Source organism: Rhinopithecus bieti, unplaced genomic scaffold (genome assembly GCF_001698545.2).
Source record: "Rhinopithecus bieti isolate Rb0 unplaced genomic scaffold, ASM169854v2 scaffold_8678, whole genome shotgun sequence".
Taxonomy (NCBI): Eukaryota; Metazoa; Chordata; class Mammalia; order Primates; family Cercopithecidae; genus Rhinopithecus; species Rhinopithecus bieti.
In genome coordinates this window covers 159685-176607 of record NW_016805777.1, presented here as the reverse complement: position 1 = coordinate 176607, position 16923 = coordinate 159685, and the positions used below count along the sequence as shown (strand labels likewise).

The 16923-nt window shown below is 38.5% G+C and overlaps 1 protein-coding gene and 1 long non-coding RNA gene across 3 annotated transcripts in view; one reads left to right on the top strand and one right to left on the bottom strand.

Moving 5' to 3' along the window:
• HEPHL1 (hephaestin like 1) overlaps positions 1–16923 on the bottom strand; it is a 79068-nt gene that overhangs the window by 28831 nt on the left and 33314 nt on the right. Inside the window, exons 3-9 of the mRNA XM_017873716.1 lie at positions 14716–14928; positions 13927–14106; positions 10713–10967; positions 7927–8095; positions 5565–5704; positions 5291–5422; positions 3342–3553 (exon numbers count right to left, since the gene is read on the bottom strand). Coding sequence (XP_017729205.1) covers positions 3342–3553; positions 5291–5422; positions 5565–5704; positions 7927–8095; positions 10713–10967; positions 13927–14106; positions 14716–14928 — 1301 coding nt within the window. The remainder of the gene's footprint in view (positions 1–3341; positions 3554–5290; positions 5423–5564; positions 5705–7926; positions 8096–10712; positions 10968–13926; positions 14107–14715; positions 14929–16923) is intronic.
• LOC108530690 (uncharacterized) overlaps positions 1–16923 on the top strand; it is an 81331-nt gene that overhangs the window by 39867 nt on the left and 24541 nt on the right. The gene's annotated exons all lie outside the window — the stretch shown is intronic.

Genomic DNA, 16923 nt, shown 5'->3' with positions numbered 1-16923 from the left:
ATATATATATATATGGAACATCTGAGTAGTGGCTGGTGTCTGCAGTACACAGCTATTTTGTGAAAAGCATATAAGTTAGTATATAGTAGGCTCCCACAGCAGCAGGGAAGAAAGGTGAGAGGTCTAAACCATAACCCATCACACAACTCTGAGTATTGAAATGTGGATAAGGAAAATTAGTTTTGCAAATGAGGTCGTACCGGAATTTTCAGTGTTTGTTTGCAGGCCACACAATGTTTAAGATGTGTGTAATATGGCATTTTCTGCTAACTAAACTTCTTAACCTTGGGGATAAGAGTACTTACCCTGTATTTCATTTATTCAAGCAGAAATATTTGTTGAATGTCAACAATGTGCCATGCATTGTTCTAGGAAAGGAAGATAAGATAGGCAAGGTCCTTGCTCCACTGCACTTATCTTCTTGTAGGAGGAAGCATACTATACACATAAGCAAATAAATAAACAAGGAAACTATCTTATGGTGGTAAGTGATAGCAAAATCAGGTGATATAAAAGAGATTGACTTAACCTGGTGATCAGAGAAGCCTTCTCTGAGGAGTGACAAGAAGAGTTAGCCATGCAAAGGTCAGGGGAAGACATTCCAGGCATAAGGAGCCTAGTATAGAGACCCAAAGTCAAAGGCAAGCTTGACCTGTGAGAGGAACAGAATGTGGGTGGAGCATAAGTGGGCATGAGGAAGCGTGGTGCCCACTTGTGGGACCAAGAGGCTGGGGCATGTCTAAATAGTGTTGGTTTTTATTCTGGGTGTGATGGGAAACCACCGGAGGTGTAGAACAGGAAAGTGACTTGATCTCATTTGCACTTTAGAAAAATCATGCCTGGTGCCCTGTGATAAAATTAATCATGGGGAGGGTGACTACAGTCACCTTAATCGTACATTTGAAAATAACTAAAAGAATATAAATGGATTGTTTGTAACACAAAGGATAAATGCTTGAGGGGATGAATACCCCATTCTCCATGATGTGGTTATTATGCATTGCATGCCTATAGCAAAACATCTCATGTACTCCATAAATATATACATATTCTATGTACCCACAAAAATTAAAAATAAAAAAATTTAAAGAAATTAAGGCCGGGTGCAGTGGCTCACTCCTGTAATCCCAGCACTTTGGGAGGCCGAGACAGGCGGATCACGAGGTCAGGAGATCGAGACCATCCTGGCTAACACGGTGAAACCCCGTCTCTACTAAAAAATGCAAAAAACTAGCTGGACGAGGTGGTGGGCACCTGTAGTCCCAGCTACTCAGGAGGCTGAGGCAGGAGAATGGCGTGAACCCGGGAGGCGGAGCTTGCAGTGAGCCGAGATCCGGCCACTGCACTCCAGCCTGGGTGACAGAGCCAGACTCCGTCTCAAAAAAAAAGAAAAAGAAATTAATCATGGGGGAAAGAGGAGACAGCTCAATGCAATGCCTGATCCTACATCAGACCTGGGAACAGGAAAACATGTTTTCTTTTGCTATAAAGAGCATCAATGAGACAATCAGCAACATTTTAAAATGTATGTAGATTTGACAATGTTAAGGTCAATTTTCTGACTCAGATAATTTTACTTTGTTTATGTCAGAGAGAGTCCTTGTTTTTAGGAAACACACACTGAAAGACATTATGTCTGCGACCTACTCTCAAACAGTTCAGAAAAAAACCCATAAAAACAAAGAGAGATAATAATAAAGCAAATGAGATCAAATGTTAATGAATCTGGGTAAAGGGTATATGAGGATTCTTTGAAAATTTTTTCTACTTTTTCATAAGTCAGATTTTTTTTTTAAAGTGTGAGATATATAGAGAGGTAGATTCAAAGAAAGAAACAGCATGGGAGTAGGGAGTTTGACTGAATGGTTATTGTGGAGGACCAGGGGTCTTAGTAAGCGACATTCTGTCACCTGACCATTCACCACTGCGAGAATTTATGACAATTTACTGCAAAGAGATGCAAACACTTCTTTCCATTTTCATCTCTCCACATGCCTAGAAGAGGACTGACCATTTTGCTTATAGAGGGCCTGGCACATAGTAGGTATTTCATAAGTAATAACTCTTGAATTGAACAAACCTTTCCATCTGGCCAAATGGTTTTCTCTCTCAGCCAAGTTATGGGTATAGGATGTTTCAGGTTACTTTTTTTTTTCATGAATTTTGTGTAAGTGGACTGACCATGAATAGTATTTGGCTTAGGCAACAACTCCCACAGACTATGAGGTGCTTTCAGCAAACCTCAAAGGTACTATTAAATGGATACAGCAGGGGCAAAATCAGAACTACCTTTCAAACATTTTCTGGCACTTAATCTCCTTGGCTTAGGTATTTAGCTGAGAGGAAGCAAGAGGATGCATTGGAAAAAGGACAGAGCTAGATGTTCAAGGTCCTGTGTTTTACTGCCAACTTTCACTACTTACTAGGTATATTTCCTGGAATTCCACTCAATGTCTCTGAGTCTCTTCAGCTTTAAAATATGGATAATCATTCTGCTTTGCCTTGTGTGCTTGTTGAGGCACAGTATAAACATTGTCTTATAACACATGCAATAGACATTTCTGGAATTGTTCCTTCATGTAGAAAAAGGAAAATCCAAATAGGATCGAGATATTTTGTGTTTTTAAATCTGGAAATTCTTTTGAGTCCAGAAGTGGAGTCGCACAATGCCAAAAATTATAAAATATACCATTTAAATAAATGTCCTTGCTATTTCTGATGGATAAAATAGATGGTTAAATGACTGTATTTTTCTCTTTTCATCAATATGTTTAATATCATGTAGACATAGCTTGAAAGGCTCTGCTTCACTACACTAATCAGTTGATCCATTCAAATCTCTAAGTTGGGACTTGCAAGAAGTCATCTAAATGCTTGCTTGTTCCTTCTCAACCTTGGCTGCACATTGGAATCATCTGGAGATTCTGATTTAATTAGCCTGTAGTATCTGAATAATGGATGTTTAAATGGTCCCCAAGTATTTCTGATGGTGGCTAAGTTTGAGAAACCTTGTTCAAGAAGATAATTCCAATTAGTGTCCCATGTGGATCTCTAAAGATTCTGTAATAAAAGCAGCACACAGAAAAAGAGGCCTGCCAAATCCTAACCACAAGAAGCGGAGATTCTAGGTTCCTGAGTGGGCATTTGTAACTACAAATTTAGATCTTAAATTTTCACCAGATAATAAAATAAAATCTCCATTATGTAGAAGTCTACTTCAAGAGGAAGAAAGATAAATCACTTTTTGTAACTGACTATTCCTGTCTCATCTCTAGCTCTGTTGCGGATCTCTCCCACATACAGCCCTGAGAAGAACTGGTGACACTCAATGGCCTACCTACCTGTGTCCCATCAGCATTGAGGATGCCCTTTTTACAGACTAGCAAAGGCCCTACCAGGCCAGAGCTGGTGTCCTTAATTGGATCAACTGCTGAGAAGTAAAGATAGGTCAGACAGGGAGGATCACCATCAGTTGGGCTTACGCTCTCAGGCACTGTCCACTTGTATGTGAAGGTTTCACCTGGTTTAACATGCGCCCCTGGTTTCACAAATCCTGAGGATATAAACAAAACAATTATTCAAAGCAACAGGCAAGAACATTATATTGGTCAGACTGGGTCTTCCAACCCTGGGTGTCTCCCTCTGATGATGAAGACTTTTGTACCAGGAGAGTGTTTTTCTCTTGTGTATCCTACCAGAGGAGGCCACTGCCACAATCTGCTGGCTTATGAGATGAAAGTTTAAATCAAAGGATTATCTTCTTAATAAATCCCATACAGTTTCTGACTCAAATGCCAGCCTTAACAAATATTAAAAGACTGATAGTGGCCCATTCAACAATTAGTGAAAATTCATAAAATATCACTGGAATGCTTTCTATGTAGAATATACTATACCTGGTCTTGCAGAAGATACCCAAAAGAATTAAGCAAGAAACCTATCTTTAAAGAGTTTGAAATATAGGAGACTGAACTCTGAAATCATCCAAATAACTACAAGATAGAGGAGTTTAGTGAATGCCCAAGGTTACAAAGCTGATAAATAGCAAATCTGGGATTCAAACTCAGTTTTTGTCTGATTCCAAAGACTGTGAACTTAACCCTTACACCATACTGCCAAAAAACACATTGAATCTTTCCTACTAGACAAGGCAGAGGCTCACTCTGCATTTTATCCAGTGCTCTGCAAAAAGGTGCCGAATATGTTTGCTGAGTTCACGAGCATTTTGTCTGTTCTAGTGTTCTTTCTGCGCACACAAACACACAATCATTCTGAGCATTTTTTTTTTTCTTTTATTTTTTTAAGAGACAGGGTCTTGCTCTGTCATCCAGGCTGGAGTACACTGGCATGATTATAACTGTAATCTTGAATTCCCAGGCTCAAGAGATCCTCTTGCCTCAGCCTTCCAAATTGCTGGGCTTACAAGCATGACCCACTGCACCCAGCCATTTTGAGTATTTTGACGAAGGAGGAGAGGACAGGTATAGGAATTGTTACCGCAGCAAGAGAGGGTGAGGATGGGTCCAGGGAGAGGGAATTCTCTTCCATTCCTTTCTCCTCTGTCCCCTCACCATCACCACAAAACCTATTCGCAACTGGCATCACAGTCGAGTGTTAAGAGTATCACAGGAATCCAGGGTGTCTGCTGCAGTGACAGGGATGAGTACCAAGGAACTAGAAGTTTCCCAAGAGCAGTATCATGAATGGATTAGAGTTCCCACAGCCAATGAGCAACAGCTACCTTTCTTACATTTAGAGAACCTGTGCCATGTACTCTGTGATGGGGAGAGGCCATATCAGATGATAAGCACATATTACTGTTTTTTATAAATATATTTGTTTATTTGATACAGAGCAAAGACCATGTGTAAGATGTTGATGTCAACAAACCATTAGAAATCAGGTTTTCCCTTCAGCCTTTACCTGCAAAATCCTATGCAACCTGCAACTGAAAAGCTCTCCATCTTAGAGAAAAAGAAGTGATTGTGAAAGTAGCTCACTTTTGCAATTTACTATATTATTGAGAAAAAAAGAAAGAAATGAACATTTCCTAAGAACCTACTATGGGCCAGGCCTTGTCCTAAATTATTTCCCTCCCTTTCCAAAGCGCTGTGAGGTGAGTATTGTTATCTGCATTTGACAGGAGAGAATTAGGTTCAGAAAGTTTAAGTGATTGCCCAAGGACTCAGGACAGGTAAGGGAAGGGACCAGGATTTGAAGCAGATCTGTTTATTTCTAAGTGCTTTGCTAACCCATCCTGTTTGCTCCCTAAGTCCAGAGTGAGACTTACCATCTAGGTTTGGGGCTGCATCAGATGCCTTGTCATAGATCACGCCATGGGGCAAAATGCTATAGACCTTGTCAGCTTTGTTGGCAAAGGTCACTAACAGGGTATCACCCACCTCTGCCTTGATGACTGGGCCTGAAAAATATCAAGTAGAAGAGAGAGAAGAGAATGAATAGAGACAGAAAGAAGTAGAGCAGAAGAGTCACTCTGTGCAGATGTATATGCCCTGCTAAAACATCTCCCTGGGTTCAATGCATGGGGGATGGTTTTACTGTACCAAGAATTCCAAGATGGGCTTCTGCAGCAGACAGTCTCTTTCTTTTAGTAAAAGTTGCATCAACAAATTCAGTATACCGAACCTTCCAGTATTTTCCTCCTATTCTGTTGTCCCCTTGTGTGAAGTAGAGATCAGAGTCACTGAAAAGACATAAGAACCCGATTGAGGACACTTCTCAACATATCCACCAAATGCTTTAATTATGGAGCTTCATTCTATCACTTTTAGTCCACTCACCGACCCTTCTCCCCAGAAAAGACAGTAAAGGCTTCGACAGAGTTCCCAGGAATAGTCAACCAGCCCTAAAGGTCTTCAGAGGCTGGATGATACTCAAGCTCATTTCTCTCTTAGCCATTGTACTTTCTTCCCCAGAGGTCCAGCAACTGAAGCAGGCACAAGTAAACTCCTTGTTTACCAATATTAGAGTCCCAGAATGGTGTTCTACAGAGTAACAAAGAGCTAACCAGTTTCTCTGCAGAATAAGCATCCCTCTCTCTCTTCCTGATGTTAATATGAATAGTCTCTGCATCTAGTAAGCTCTTTGACATCTGGCATTATTAAGAAATGGAGTGTCTAGTCAATCAAATAGTGTAATTAATGGAGAGCTACCATATAAACCATATACATGAAATGCCAAATTTCCAAGTCATGAATATGAGAATATAAATTCTGACTAATACTGTCTTTATACTACCTTATTTCTGTTAATGGTACCATCACTCCTGCAGCCATGTAGATTTTCTTTTTCTCCTTCATTCCCCTAACTCATTCATCCTTACTTTGTAAAATTTTCTGGCACTCTTCCTTTTCTACTCTCCTTGTGCATCTTTTCTTTTCCTTTCTTCCCACTACCATGACCCCAGTTCATGTCCTAATCACACTGGGTGTGGCCCATTATATGAACTTCTGAACTGTATCCTCTATCTGATACTGGCTCATTTACTTTTCTTCTCAGCATACACACACACAACTATTAGATTAGTGCAAAAGTAAGCCAAATGGTCATAATGTCCAAGACCGTGATTACAAATTAGTTTTAATGGCCAAGACTGCACTTACTTTTTCACTTAATACAATATTAATCTCCAAAATGGTAATTTTAATTGCCATTTACCTGCTCCAAAATCTTCAATTGCTTCCAATTGCCAATCAAATAATGTTCAAAAAGATTAAAGGACCTCTGCAATTGATACCCCGTTTACCCCAATTCTCTATTCCTCTGTGCAAATGCCCGTTCTTCTATGCAAATTGTTACTGCAGTCTCATCTGTTCATTCCCCCCATGCCATAGGTGTTTTGCATCAACCCCTGCATCTAAAATTCCCTTCATCCCTATTCAGTTAGATAAATTCTATCACTCCTTAAGATCTTGCTGAAGTCTCAGTTCCTTTATGACTAGCTTAGCTCTCTCTGAACACCCAGATAACTCACTACCAGGACAAATCACCCCACTCTTATTTGTAACTTGCAGTTACTTCTCTACTCCTGTGAACCCAACTTCTCCCTCTGCTTTTTATTGCTTTAGATATCCTTGTATCCCTCATGTCATCTTGCACGTTGTGCTTTCATATATCACATTAAATATTGATTGAATATAGTTTAATCTTTCATATTTCAGAAGGCACTTCAGAATTCTACAAGGCCCCTAAGACAATTTTGAATGCTAATTCTCATTACTCTGTTTATGGAGAAATACTAGTCAACAGAGAATGTTGATATCAGAGTCTTTCACATATGGTTCACACAAATTCTTTAGGCAGGGTTCAAGTGCATCAGTTTGGTGGAATAATTAGTGAATGTATGGATGAATAAATGAATGAATGAATAAAATGTACAATTAAGGAAGCAAATGATGTTTGATTGATCACAAAGAGAATTTTTAAAACATTCACTTAAATATAAAAAAGGATTCTTAATATCATACTGTACATTTTCTAATATCTTCACAGACATCTTTGCATATGGTTATATAGTAACAAGTCACAGGAGTCCAGATCCATCTAATAAATTGCTATATTCAATTTTTTAAATAGTATATTCTATGGGAGCGCAGAGAGAACATGATTCATTCAAATCAGGAGTCAAAGGATTTCTAACAGCACTTTGCACTGGAGTTTGCACATAGTACCTACTTAAGAAATTCTGATCAATGAATGAATGAATGATCTAGTGTTTTGATTTAGCCAGCAAGTCACAAAACAAGAAATATTCTACCAGTTCTCAGCAGTGCTTTTGCAGCACTATGCCATCCATGCAGTATGAGCTCATCAGAGCAGTGGTTGGAATGCAAATGAGATCACAAAGAAAGCCTAACACATGCTTCTCTGACCAGAGGCTTAGAAACACCAGCAAAGAGTGCTTACCTGCCAGAGGCATTTAGAGGAAGACCACTGAATTTGTTATAGCCTTGAGGAGCATAATCCCAAAGAATTTTTTCAGCTGCTATAAAGTAGCGCCTCTGTTGACCCTTCACCTTGGGGTAGAAAATATCACTTTTGCAGTTAGCAACGTTGTATTGCCCCAGCATACCAGCTGCAGAACAGAGGAAAACCACAAGCTGAGGCATAAATGTCACAAAAGGAATCATAGAGGAAAACATTGATAGATTTGACTATTGAACATTTAGACTTTTGTACAGAAAATTAGACCATAAAGAAAGTTTTTTTAAAAAGGATAAATGGCAACAGGAGGGATATTTGTGACACATATGACAAAACATTAATATGTAAATCACTTTTACAAATAAAGATGAAAACAAGTAAATCTCCAGTAGAAAATGAGCAAGGAACAGAAATGTTTATTCACAAAAGGAATAACATTGACCAATAAACAAACGGAAAAAAAAAAGTTCAACCTTAATAGTACTCAAATAGTACTCAAACCTTAACAGTATTCAAATGATACTATGTTCATTGATTAGTAAAGATTAGAAAGACTAATAATTCTCAGGTTGGTAGATGAATGGGGAAAGAGCCATACTTGTACACTTCGGGTAGAAGAATAACAATTTCCAAAAGAGAATGTGGCAATGTGTGTCCATAGCTTTAAAAAAAAAAATCAAACTCTTTGACCCAGGAATTCTAAATCTAGGAGTTTTTCTAAGGAAATCTTCAGACAAAAGTGCAAACATCTATAAATAATAGTCATCAGTACTGTTTATAATAGCAAAAAAATTGGTGGGAAACATAAGCGTTAAGCAATGGAGTGTTGATTTAGTAAGTTGTAATCTCCTTATAATGGACACTGAAAGTATTAGCAATGATGACCTAAGCTGTATATTCATCGACATGAAAATGTGTTTCTGATATATTTGTAAATGAGAAAAGTTAGCTACAGTGCGGTATCAATAGACTGATTTCATTTTATAAAATACATACATATTTACATATTAAGAAATAGAAAATAGGGAAGATATTCACCAAAATGTGAATGTAAAATATATCTATTATGGGACTACTGATTTTAAAGTCAATGTATAGGGGCCAGATCCAGTGGCTCATGCCTATAATCCCAGCACTTTGAAAGGCTAAGGTAGGAGGATTGCTTGGGCCCAGGAGTTTGAGACCAGCCTGGGCAACATAGTGAGACTCTGTCTCTACTTGTTAAAAAAACCTCCAGTTATATATATTTTCTAATTTTTTAGAATAACTTTTTTCTGAAGGCATGGGCAATTTAGAAATATTGTATTTCAGTGAACATATAAATACCAGCTTATGTCCACAACTATTGGGCTAATTTAGCAGTCTTACTAGTCTCAAATGGCTGCTAATACCTTGATTTTAAATCTACAGTTTCTTCCCAGATTTAACAGCATGAGACTCTTTGAGAATACAAACCTTGTCTTGTTAATCTTTATTTTTCCAGAAGAGCATCTAGTACATATTAACTGATTAATTTTTCAGTTGAATGTAATTGGGATACTGCAGTTGACTAATGCTATGATTCACTGCGGAAGGTGGACAGGAACAAGAATGTGTTATCAAAGCAGCCCTGAGCAGCTGGATCTTTGTACCTATTAGTGACTAGGTGAAGTTAGTATCCAAATTTAATCAGACATTGTTTCTTCTGTGTCTATTCCATTAACATATTTTTTTGTCTTGATTTCACCATCTGAGGGCAGACCCTTTATATGTTAGAACTCTAATGCTGTCAAATGCTTAACTAGCATCCAGTGACCAGAATTCCTCTATCAAGTCCTTCTTGCATGCATACATTTATCTTCCTAAATAACTGCACTGATTATGTCACTAGTATGCCTAAAGAGCTAAGGATCACACAGCCCCACCTTCTTAGCTTTGCTAAGGGGCCTGATGAGCCTCCCCAGGCTCTTCTGTCATCACTTCTCTGTAAGGAACATTATGGTCCAGCTAAGAAAGGACATAGTGTATGGTGTCCCAAGAAACCAGGACCAGGTCATTCAACAGGCATTTAAGCCAACAAATGTTTATCATGCACCTGTGATAGGCCATGAAGGAAGCTACAGGTCAATGGATTTTATCTCAATTTGAGGAAGAACATTCCAATAGAGCAGTCCAGAGATGAGGTGAGATGCTATAACTACTCACAAGAGATGTTCAAAAGGAAATTAAATAATTGGAGGGGCGATTGGTCCTTATTATTCAGAAAGTCCTTTCCAGTGCTAAAACTTTATTACTCTACTTACAGTTGCTCAAAGAGAACATGTGTTTTTCCCAGTTCATTTTGCTTCCTCTATCTGAAAGTCTTTCCTTCTTTATTTATTCAGTTCCTACTCATATTTCAAGGCTCATATTAGGAGCCAACTCCTCAGGAAGCCTATGTGATTGCTCCAGAGTAGTGACTACAACCCCCAAAGAGCATTTGTCTCATTCTGCCTTAAATTTTATTCATTTTGTGAGTGTCTAACTATGTCTAACTACTAGATTATAGGTTCCTTGAAGGTCTCATCAATTTTTAATCACTTCTCCACCTTTTTCATACAGAGTGGTCAATAAATACCTGTTGATAGAATATCAAAGAGATGAGCATTATATTTTCCTGTATATTTATTACCTAATTAAATACAATACATACAAGACTCTATTTAACAGTAGGCATTGGATGAGCACTGGTGACTGTGTGGTTTTATTGTACCATTCTAAACATATCAACTGGTCTTTGTCCTTTTTACCTTGTAGGTGGTCGCTGACCTGGCAGGTTATCATCCACTTCCCAGGATTCTCAGCTATCATTTCTGTTGTAAGGAAGGTGGCTGGGAACAGGTTGACAACATCAGTCCGATGCCCTCTGCTGATGAAGGTGTTACCATAGAAATAGATGGAATGGATGTCTATCTCATTCCCCATTCCAAATAGGTGCCAGGACACAGATTCACCAACACACATATCAGGCTCAGGGAAGTTTCCGAAGAGGTATCCATTGAGGGCTGGAAATAGAAACACACTAGTGGAAGAGACTCCCCTGCAGAGGTGACCAGGACCAGAAATGTTGGTAATACGTACTTGAGTATGGCTGGAAAACCAGTGCAGACCATTTGTTGTAAGGTTTTGGTGCAGAAAAACCTGGCTCTTAGAAATATATATTGTCCAAAAGAGAAATGAAATGTTTTATTGGCCTTTTCCAGAAAAAACACTCAATGAAAGCGAAGATCAGCACACACTGAAAACAGCCTCGAAGCTGCTGTGAGAACGCAATAATGAGGTCAGGAGAAAACAGAGTGCTTCTCATATTTACAGGAGGCTCAGTCACCTTCTGTCCTAATCCTTCACTGGCATATCTGCTGTCTCCACCAGATTTTGTGCTCCTTGGAACTAGAAACCCTGTTTTATTCATCTTAACAGTTATCAGGACCTAGCAAAAAAACTGGCACATAGTATCTACTTAATGAAGTGTCAAAATCATGTAGTGAGATAGAAAGAAAAGGAACTGATTAAAAGGGATTTATGAGAACTGTTTTGTTTGTTTACTTTAAAAAGCCAAGAGAAAAACAGTTTTTACTACATGTTGCTGGGGCAGAATCTTATTAAGTTTATGGCGTAAGTCCAGGACCAAATACTTTAAAACCATCTAAATGGCAGCTGGGACTTGACCAAGTTCAGAAAAGAACTTGATTCAGGGCTTTAAAAAGTCACAACATCCCTTCTTAAGTTCAAACTGAGTTAAAAGGCAATTGTTGCTGAAATTAATTCTAAATTATTTTAGTAAATTTAAATAAATTGATCAATAAATCTTGTACATATTAATTATCTTCCATAGGCTAGATTTTTTTTAATAAAATTTTTTTCTTTACTTGATTAGGTCTCCTTTTCCAGGCCCTCTCTCTCTTTTTTTTTTCTTTTGAGATGGAGTCTTGCTGTGTCACACCCAGGCTGAGGTACAGTGGCACAACCTAGGCTCACTGCAACCTCTGCCTCCTGGTTCAAAAGATTCTCCTGCCTCTGCCTCCCCAGTAGCTGAGATTACAGGTGCCCACCACCATGCCCAGCTAATTTTTGTATTTTTAGTAGAAAGAGGTTTTGCCATGTTGGCCAGGCTGGTCTCAAACTCCTGGCCTCAAGTGATCCACCCACCTCGGCCTCCCAAAGTGCTGGGATTACAGGCGTAAGCCACCATACCTGACCCTTTTCCAGTCTTGAAGGATTGTTTGCAAACACACATCTACTTCAGCATACAGACTAGGGTTTTTTGTTTTTGTTTTTTGAGACAGGATCTTGCTCTGTTACCCAGGCTGGGGTGCAGTGGCACTTAGTTCACTACAGCCTCAAACTCCTGGGCTAATGCAATCCTCTGACCTCAGCATCACAAGTAGCTAGGACCACAGGCATGTGCCACTATGCCCAGCTCACTTTTTTGTTGTTGTTTGAATTTTTTTTTTTGTAGAGAACAGATCTCCCTATGTTGTCCAGTCTGGTTTTGAACTTCTGGCCTCAAGCAATCCTCCCATACCTGCTTCTCAAAGTGCTGGGATTATAGACATGAGCCATTGTGCCTGGACAGGCTTCTTTTTATGATACATGTAATCTATGTTTGCTTATGTAATTCATTTCATTTTGTTGGACATTTTCACTTCAAAAGAATAACTACAGAGTAACAGGAATTATTTGGGCAGGTGAGTCTTAAATAATCACAATTAGTAGTTTTCTGTAATATTTGAGATCATCACTCCCATTTTGTAAAGGTTATGAATTACAACTGGTCACAGCAATGATTTGAATTTATGTCTTCATTGACTCCATCCTTCATTGTTTTCTCTGCCTCCCTGCCTTCCTCTTTCTTTCTCTCCCTTACTTCCTTTCCTCCTAAAATATTTTCGTAGAATCACTACACACAAGGTTGCCAAAATACCACTAGAAGGAAAAGAGAAGGCATGCAATACAATGGAAATAGTCAACATACTGACAATCATGCCTTGATGTGCTTTGGAATAAAACATGGCCAAATTTATATTTATTTGCTATGGGACTTCTTTCAGGAAACTGTCGGGCACTAATGATCACTTTGACCTTAAACAAGTCATAGATAGTCTCTTGACCTCAGTTTCTCCTCTGTAAAATGGAGATGTCAGATGATCGTCAGCTCCTTCTATTTCTCTTACGATTTTATGACTATATTGAGGATAACTTGGTTAGAACAATTATGAGAGAGAGACAAGCATAGAAGGAGAAGATATGTCAGTAAATAAGGTGGGATATGTAGGTTGACTATTTCCTTTATGTTCACTAGAACTCTCTAAGAAAATCTTAAAATGCTACATTAAGCTACTGCTTTGCAAAACAGGCATGAGTAAGTGCCCTGTCTCAACTAATGAAGTAACTATAGAAGTTCACTATTTTGAACAAATACGGAGTCCAATGTATAGTATAGGCTCAATAAATTTTGTTGATGTAAAGAATGCCTGGGAAATGTAATGAATTCATAGTGCTTATTTAAACCCCATGTATAACTCAGTTCTTAAAATTTAGCAGCGGCTCAGAAAATGGTTACTGGATAAAGCACAATGTTGCAAAACAGAGGATTATTATAGGATGATGATTTCATTCTCCTTTTTCCTTCCAGTCAGTCTAAGCCCACCCATGCTCTGGGCTCATCTCAGGCACCAATTCTTTTCCAATTACAATATAACATTGATCCCTCCATTTTTTCCAAAGCTGTATGGCTTTGTCCACACTGCATGCCCAATTTAGCATGTATCCACTGCTTTGTCCCCCTCAGATTGTTTCAGGTTCAAACATGTGCCATGTATTGTATCACTTTCTAATCATGGTCATCACTGAGTTATAAATCTTGCCAAACTCAGATCAACATTTCTGTGTATTTTGTATCCATTGTAGTACCTTATAGTATAAAAGGCCTGGTATATGTTTGGGAACATGGGAGGTACTCACCATGCATTTTGTTACTCCTCTGGAAAACAGCATCTTTCTTGTCAACTGAATCAGGGTCCGTGCAGAAATGTTTGATGTTTTCATCGAGGTACCAGCTTTGATTCTCATCCACAAGAGTAAACATTATAACAAACTCTCGATCCACATCATTCCGTGTCCCTGAATATCTATTCAAGATACCTATCAGGCACATTCAAAAGAGTAGAGAGAAAGAAATAAATCAAGATGAGCTTTGCTTCCTTCCAATAGTGTCAGGTAAGTGTGAAGTTTGGTGAAGACCTATACCTACAAGGATAACCCACAATATAAAATCAGCAAAAGGCTTTAACAGAAATGACAGAGCCATAGAAAAGTCATAAAACAGAAATCTTCATAATCGCATACTTGGAAGCCTGGCTATCTCTAAAGGGAGTTCATTTTATTGACAAAGTATAGACATGCTAAGTCAAATAATAAGGTATAAAATAGCAAATGATTATTCGGGTGAAATAATGAAGCAAAAGGCATCCCTGGTCATTTGACTAAATTTCTCACTTTTCTATATATTGTGTTATGAAATATCATTTTTAAAAAATAACTATAAAGTCTCAGAATGCTGTGATGATTCTTAGACAAAAATCTGAATTATTGCCCTCTGCTATGGTTTCAGATTAATCTTCCATGTTAGAATTTCTAAAGAAATTTGGAAGAAGAGGCACATTCTGTATGGAGCAAAGGAGGTAGGCAAAATAAGACCTGAATCTTATTCACACTTCAACTCCCTAGTTACCTGGAAACAAAGTTCTTTACCTTCTTTGCAGACCAGCAGGGGACCAATTAGCCCAGAGCAGATGTCCTTAGGGGCGTCGATGTGCGAATGGTACACCCAGGTCAGGCAGTTGGCATCGGCTGGAGCAGGTGCATATTCTTCTCTCACCGGCCAGACGTAGGTGTAGTTTTTCCCAGGAGGAACCATGTCATCATTTTTGTTCCTTCCAGATGTTCCATCTGGGTATAGGGCTCCTTCCAAAAAAAAAGATAAAACGTAGTTAAAACACAGAGATCACATGCTATAGTAGAGAGGGCCAGAGCTTTGGAATCAAACATAACTGAATTAAAATTCATTTGCTATAGGACTTGAGGCAAGTTACTTAAATTCTCAATGTCTCTGTTGTCTATCAGTAAAACTGAAATGTTGATATCTATCCTACAGCATATATAATAACTAAATGAGGCAATGTATACAGAGTGTTTTGAACAGAACTAACTTTGTACTTAAAGTTAAATTAATGTAGTTTGCTGCTTTCTAACTTGATACTTATCTAATGTGATAGAGGAACAGGACATAGGAAAAAAACTCCAGAGAGCTGCCCCTCATCCATTAAATTCAAATGACATTTAAAACAATTGTGTTATCTCAGCGGCATTTGATACTATTGTCAGCTCCCTCCCTCCTTGACTCATGTGGCATCACACCATACGCTTTGACCACTTTTTTTCAGTCCACTTTTCCAGTTCACTCTCTTGTATTTGCCATTTTTTGGTCAGAAATCCTCAAAGTATAATGCTGGCTTCTTCCTTCCATGCCTTGTGCTTTCTCCCCAGCTGATAGTGCTCATCCCCACAGTGCCACCAATCAGCCACACACAAGTGACCCTCATGTTTATCTCCAGCCAGGACTTCACCTCTGTACTTTACACTGATATTCAACTGTCTGTTTGACATCCCTACTTGTAAACTTCAAGAAGATTGCAAATGCAACCTTTCCCAGGGAGTATTAGCTCTCCTCTCCCAAGCTCGGTCCTCAGCCACTGCCACTACTCCCAGTAAAAGGCACTACCAATATTCAGCCACAAGCCAGAAACAAAGGAAGCATTTTTCTTCCTCCTCCTCTCTTTCTGTTTCCAAAATACCACAGGGTCCTATCTGCTTCTTCTCAAATTCATCCATTTATTTATGTTGATTTCCATCATCACATCCGTAGTCTGAACTACCATCGTCTCTCACCTGGACTTTGTAGTAACCTCCTAGTTGGCTTCCCTTCCTCTTGCCTTTCTAATCCATTTTCCAAGCTACCACAAGAGTGATCTTTTCAAATCTTAAATATAATTCTATTGTTTCCTGTTTAAAATCATTTCATGGCTTCCCATCAGTGTTGGGATGAAGGTCAAATGTGTTTAATGTAGATTAGAAGGTCCAGCATGGTCTGGCTCAGGCAATCCTGAACTCCCTGGACTGGGTCAGTTTTCTAAAATGCATTCACTCTGAGAGAAGGGCAGTAGAGCCAGTGGTTAAGCTCACAGCCACTAAAATTAGACTGCCTGGAAAGGAATCCTTCCTCCATCACTTGTTAGGTACGCAGCTTGGGCAATTTCCTTCTCTTCTATGACTCTTAGCTTCTTATCTGTTAGGTGGTGATAATCATAAATTCCTACCTCTTAAGAGTTGTTGAGACTTGTAGGATATAATATCTATAAAGCACTTATCACAGTGCCTGATATATAGTAGCCTTTTAGTAAGCTATTTTATTTATTTATAGCATTTACCTAGGTTTTTAATTATACATGTGTATATGTATGTATGTGTATATATGCACACACTATATATATATTTAAACACATATATAGTATGTATATGTGTATACATATACACACACATATATAAATATCGTGTGTGTGTGTGTATGATTGCTTGATTAATGTCTCTATCTCATGTTAGACTGTAAGCTGCATTAAAGCAAATACCAGGCTTCTTTTTGCTCATGGTTGTATCTTTAAGACCTACCCCATAAAATATGACTGAGTGGCATTACGTTACACTGCCTTTGTTCAAAGCCCTATGAATAAAATGCATGTCTTGGAAGATTCTTTTCTATATGGAGAGATTTATATACGGAGGGTCAGGAGTTGAGTGAGAGTGGACTTGTCTTGAAGTTTCTATTGAGATCACTTATTTTGAATTGATTATATGATACAAATCAATATAAATAACAATTGTTCTAGAAATTCTTATGTTCAC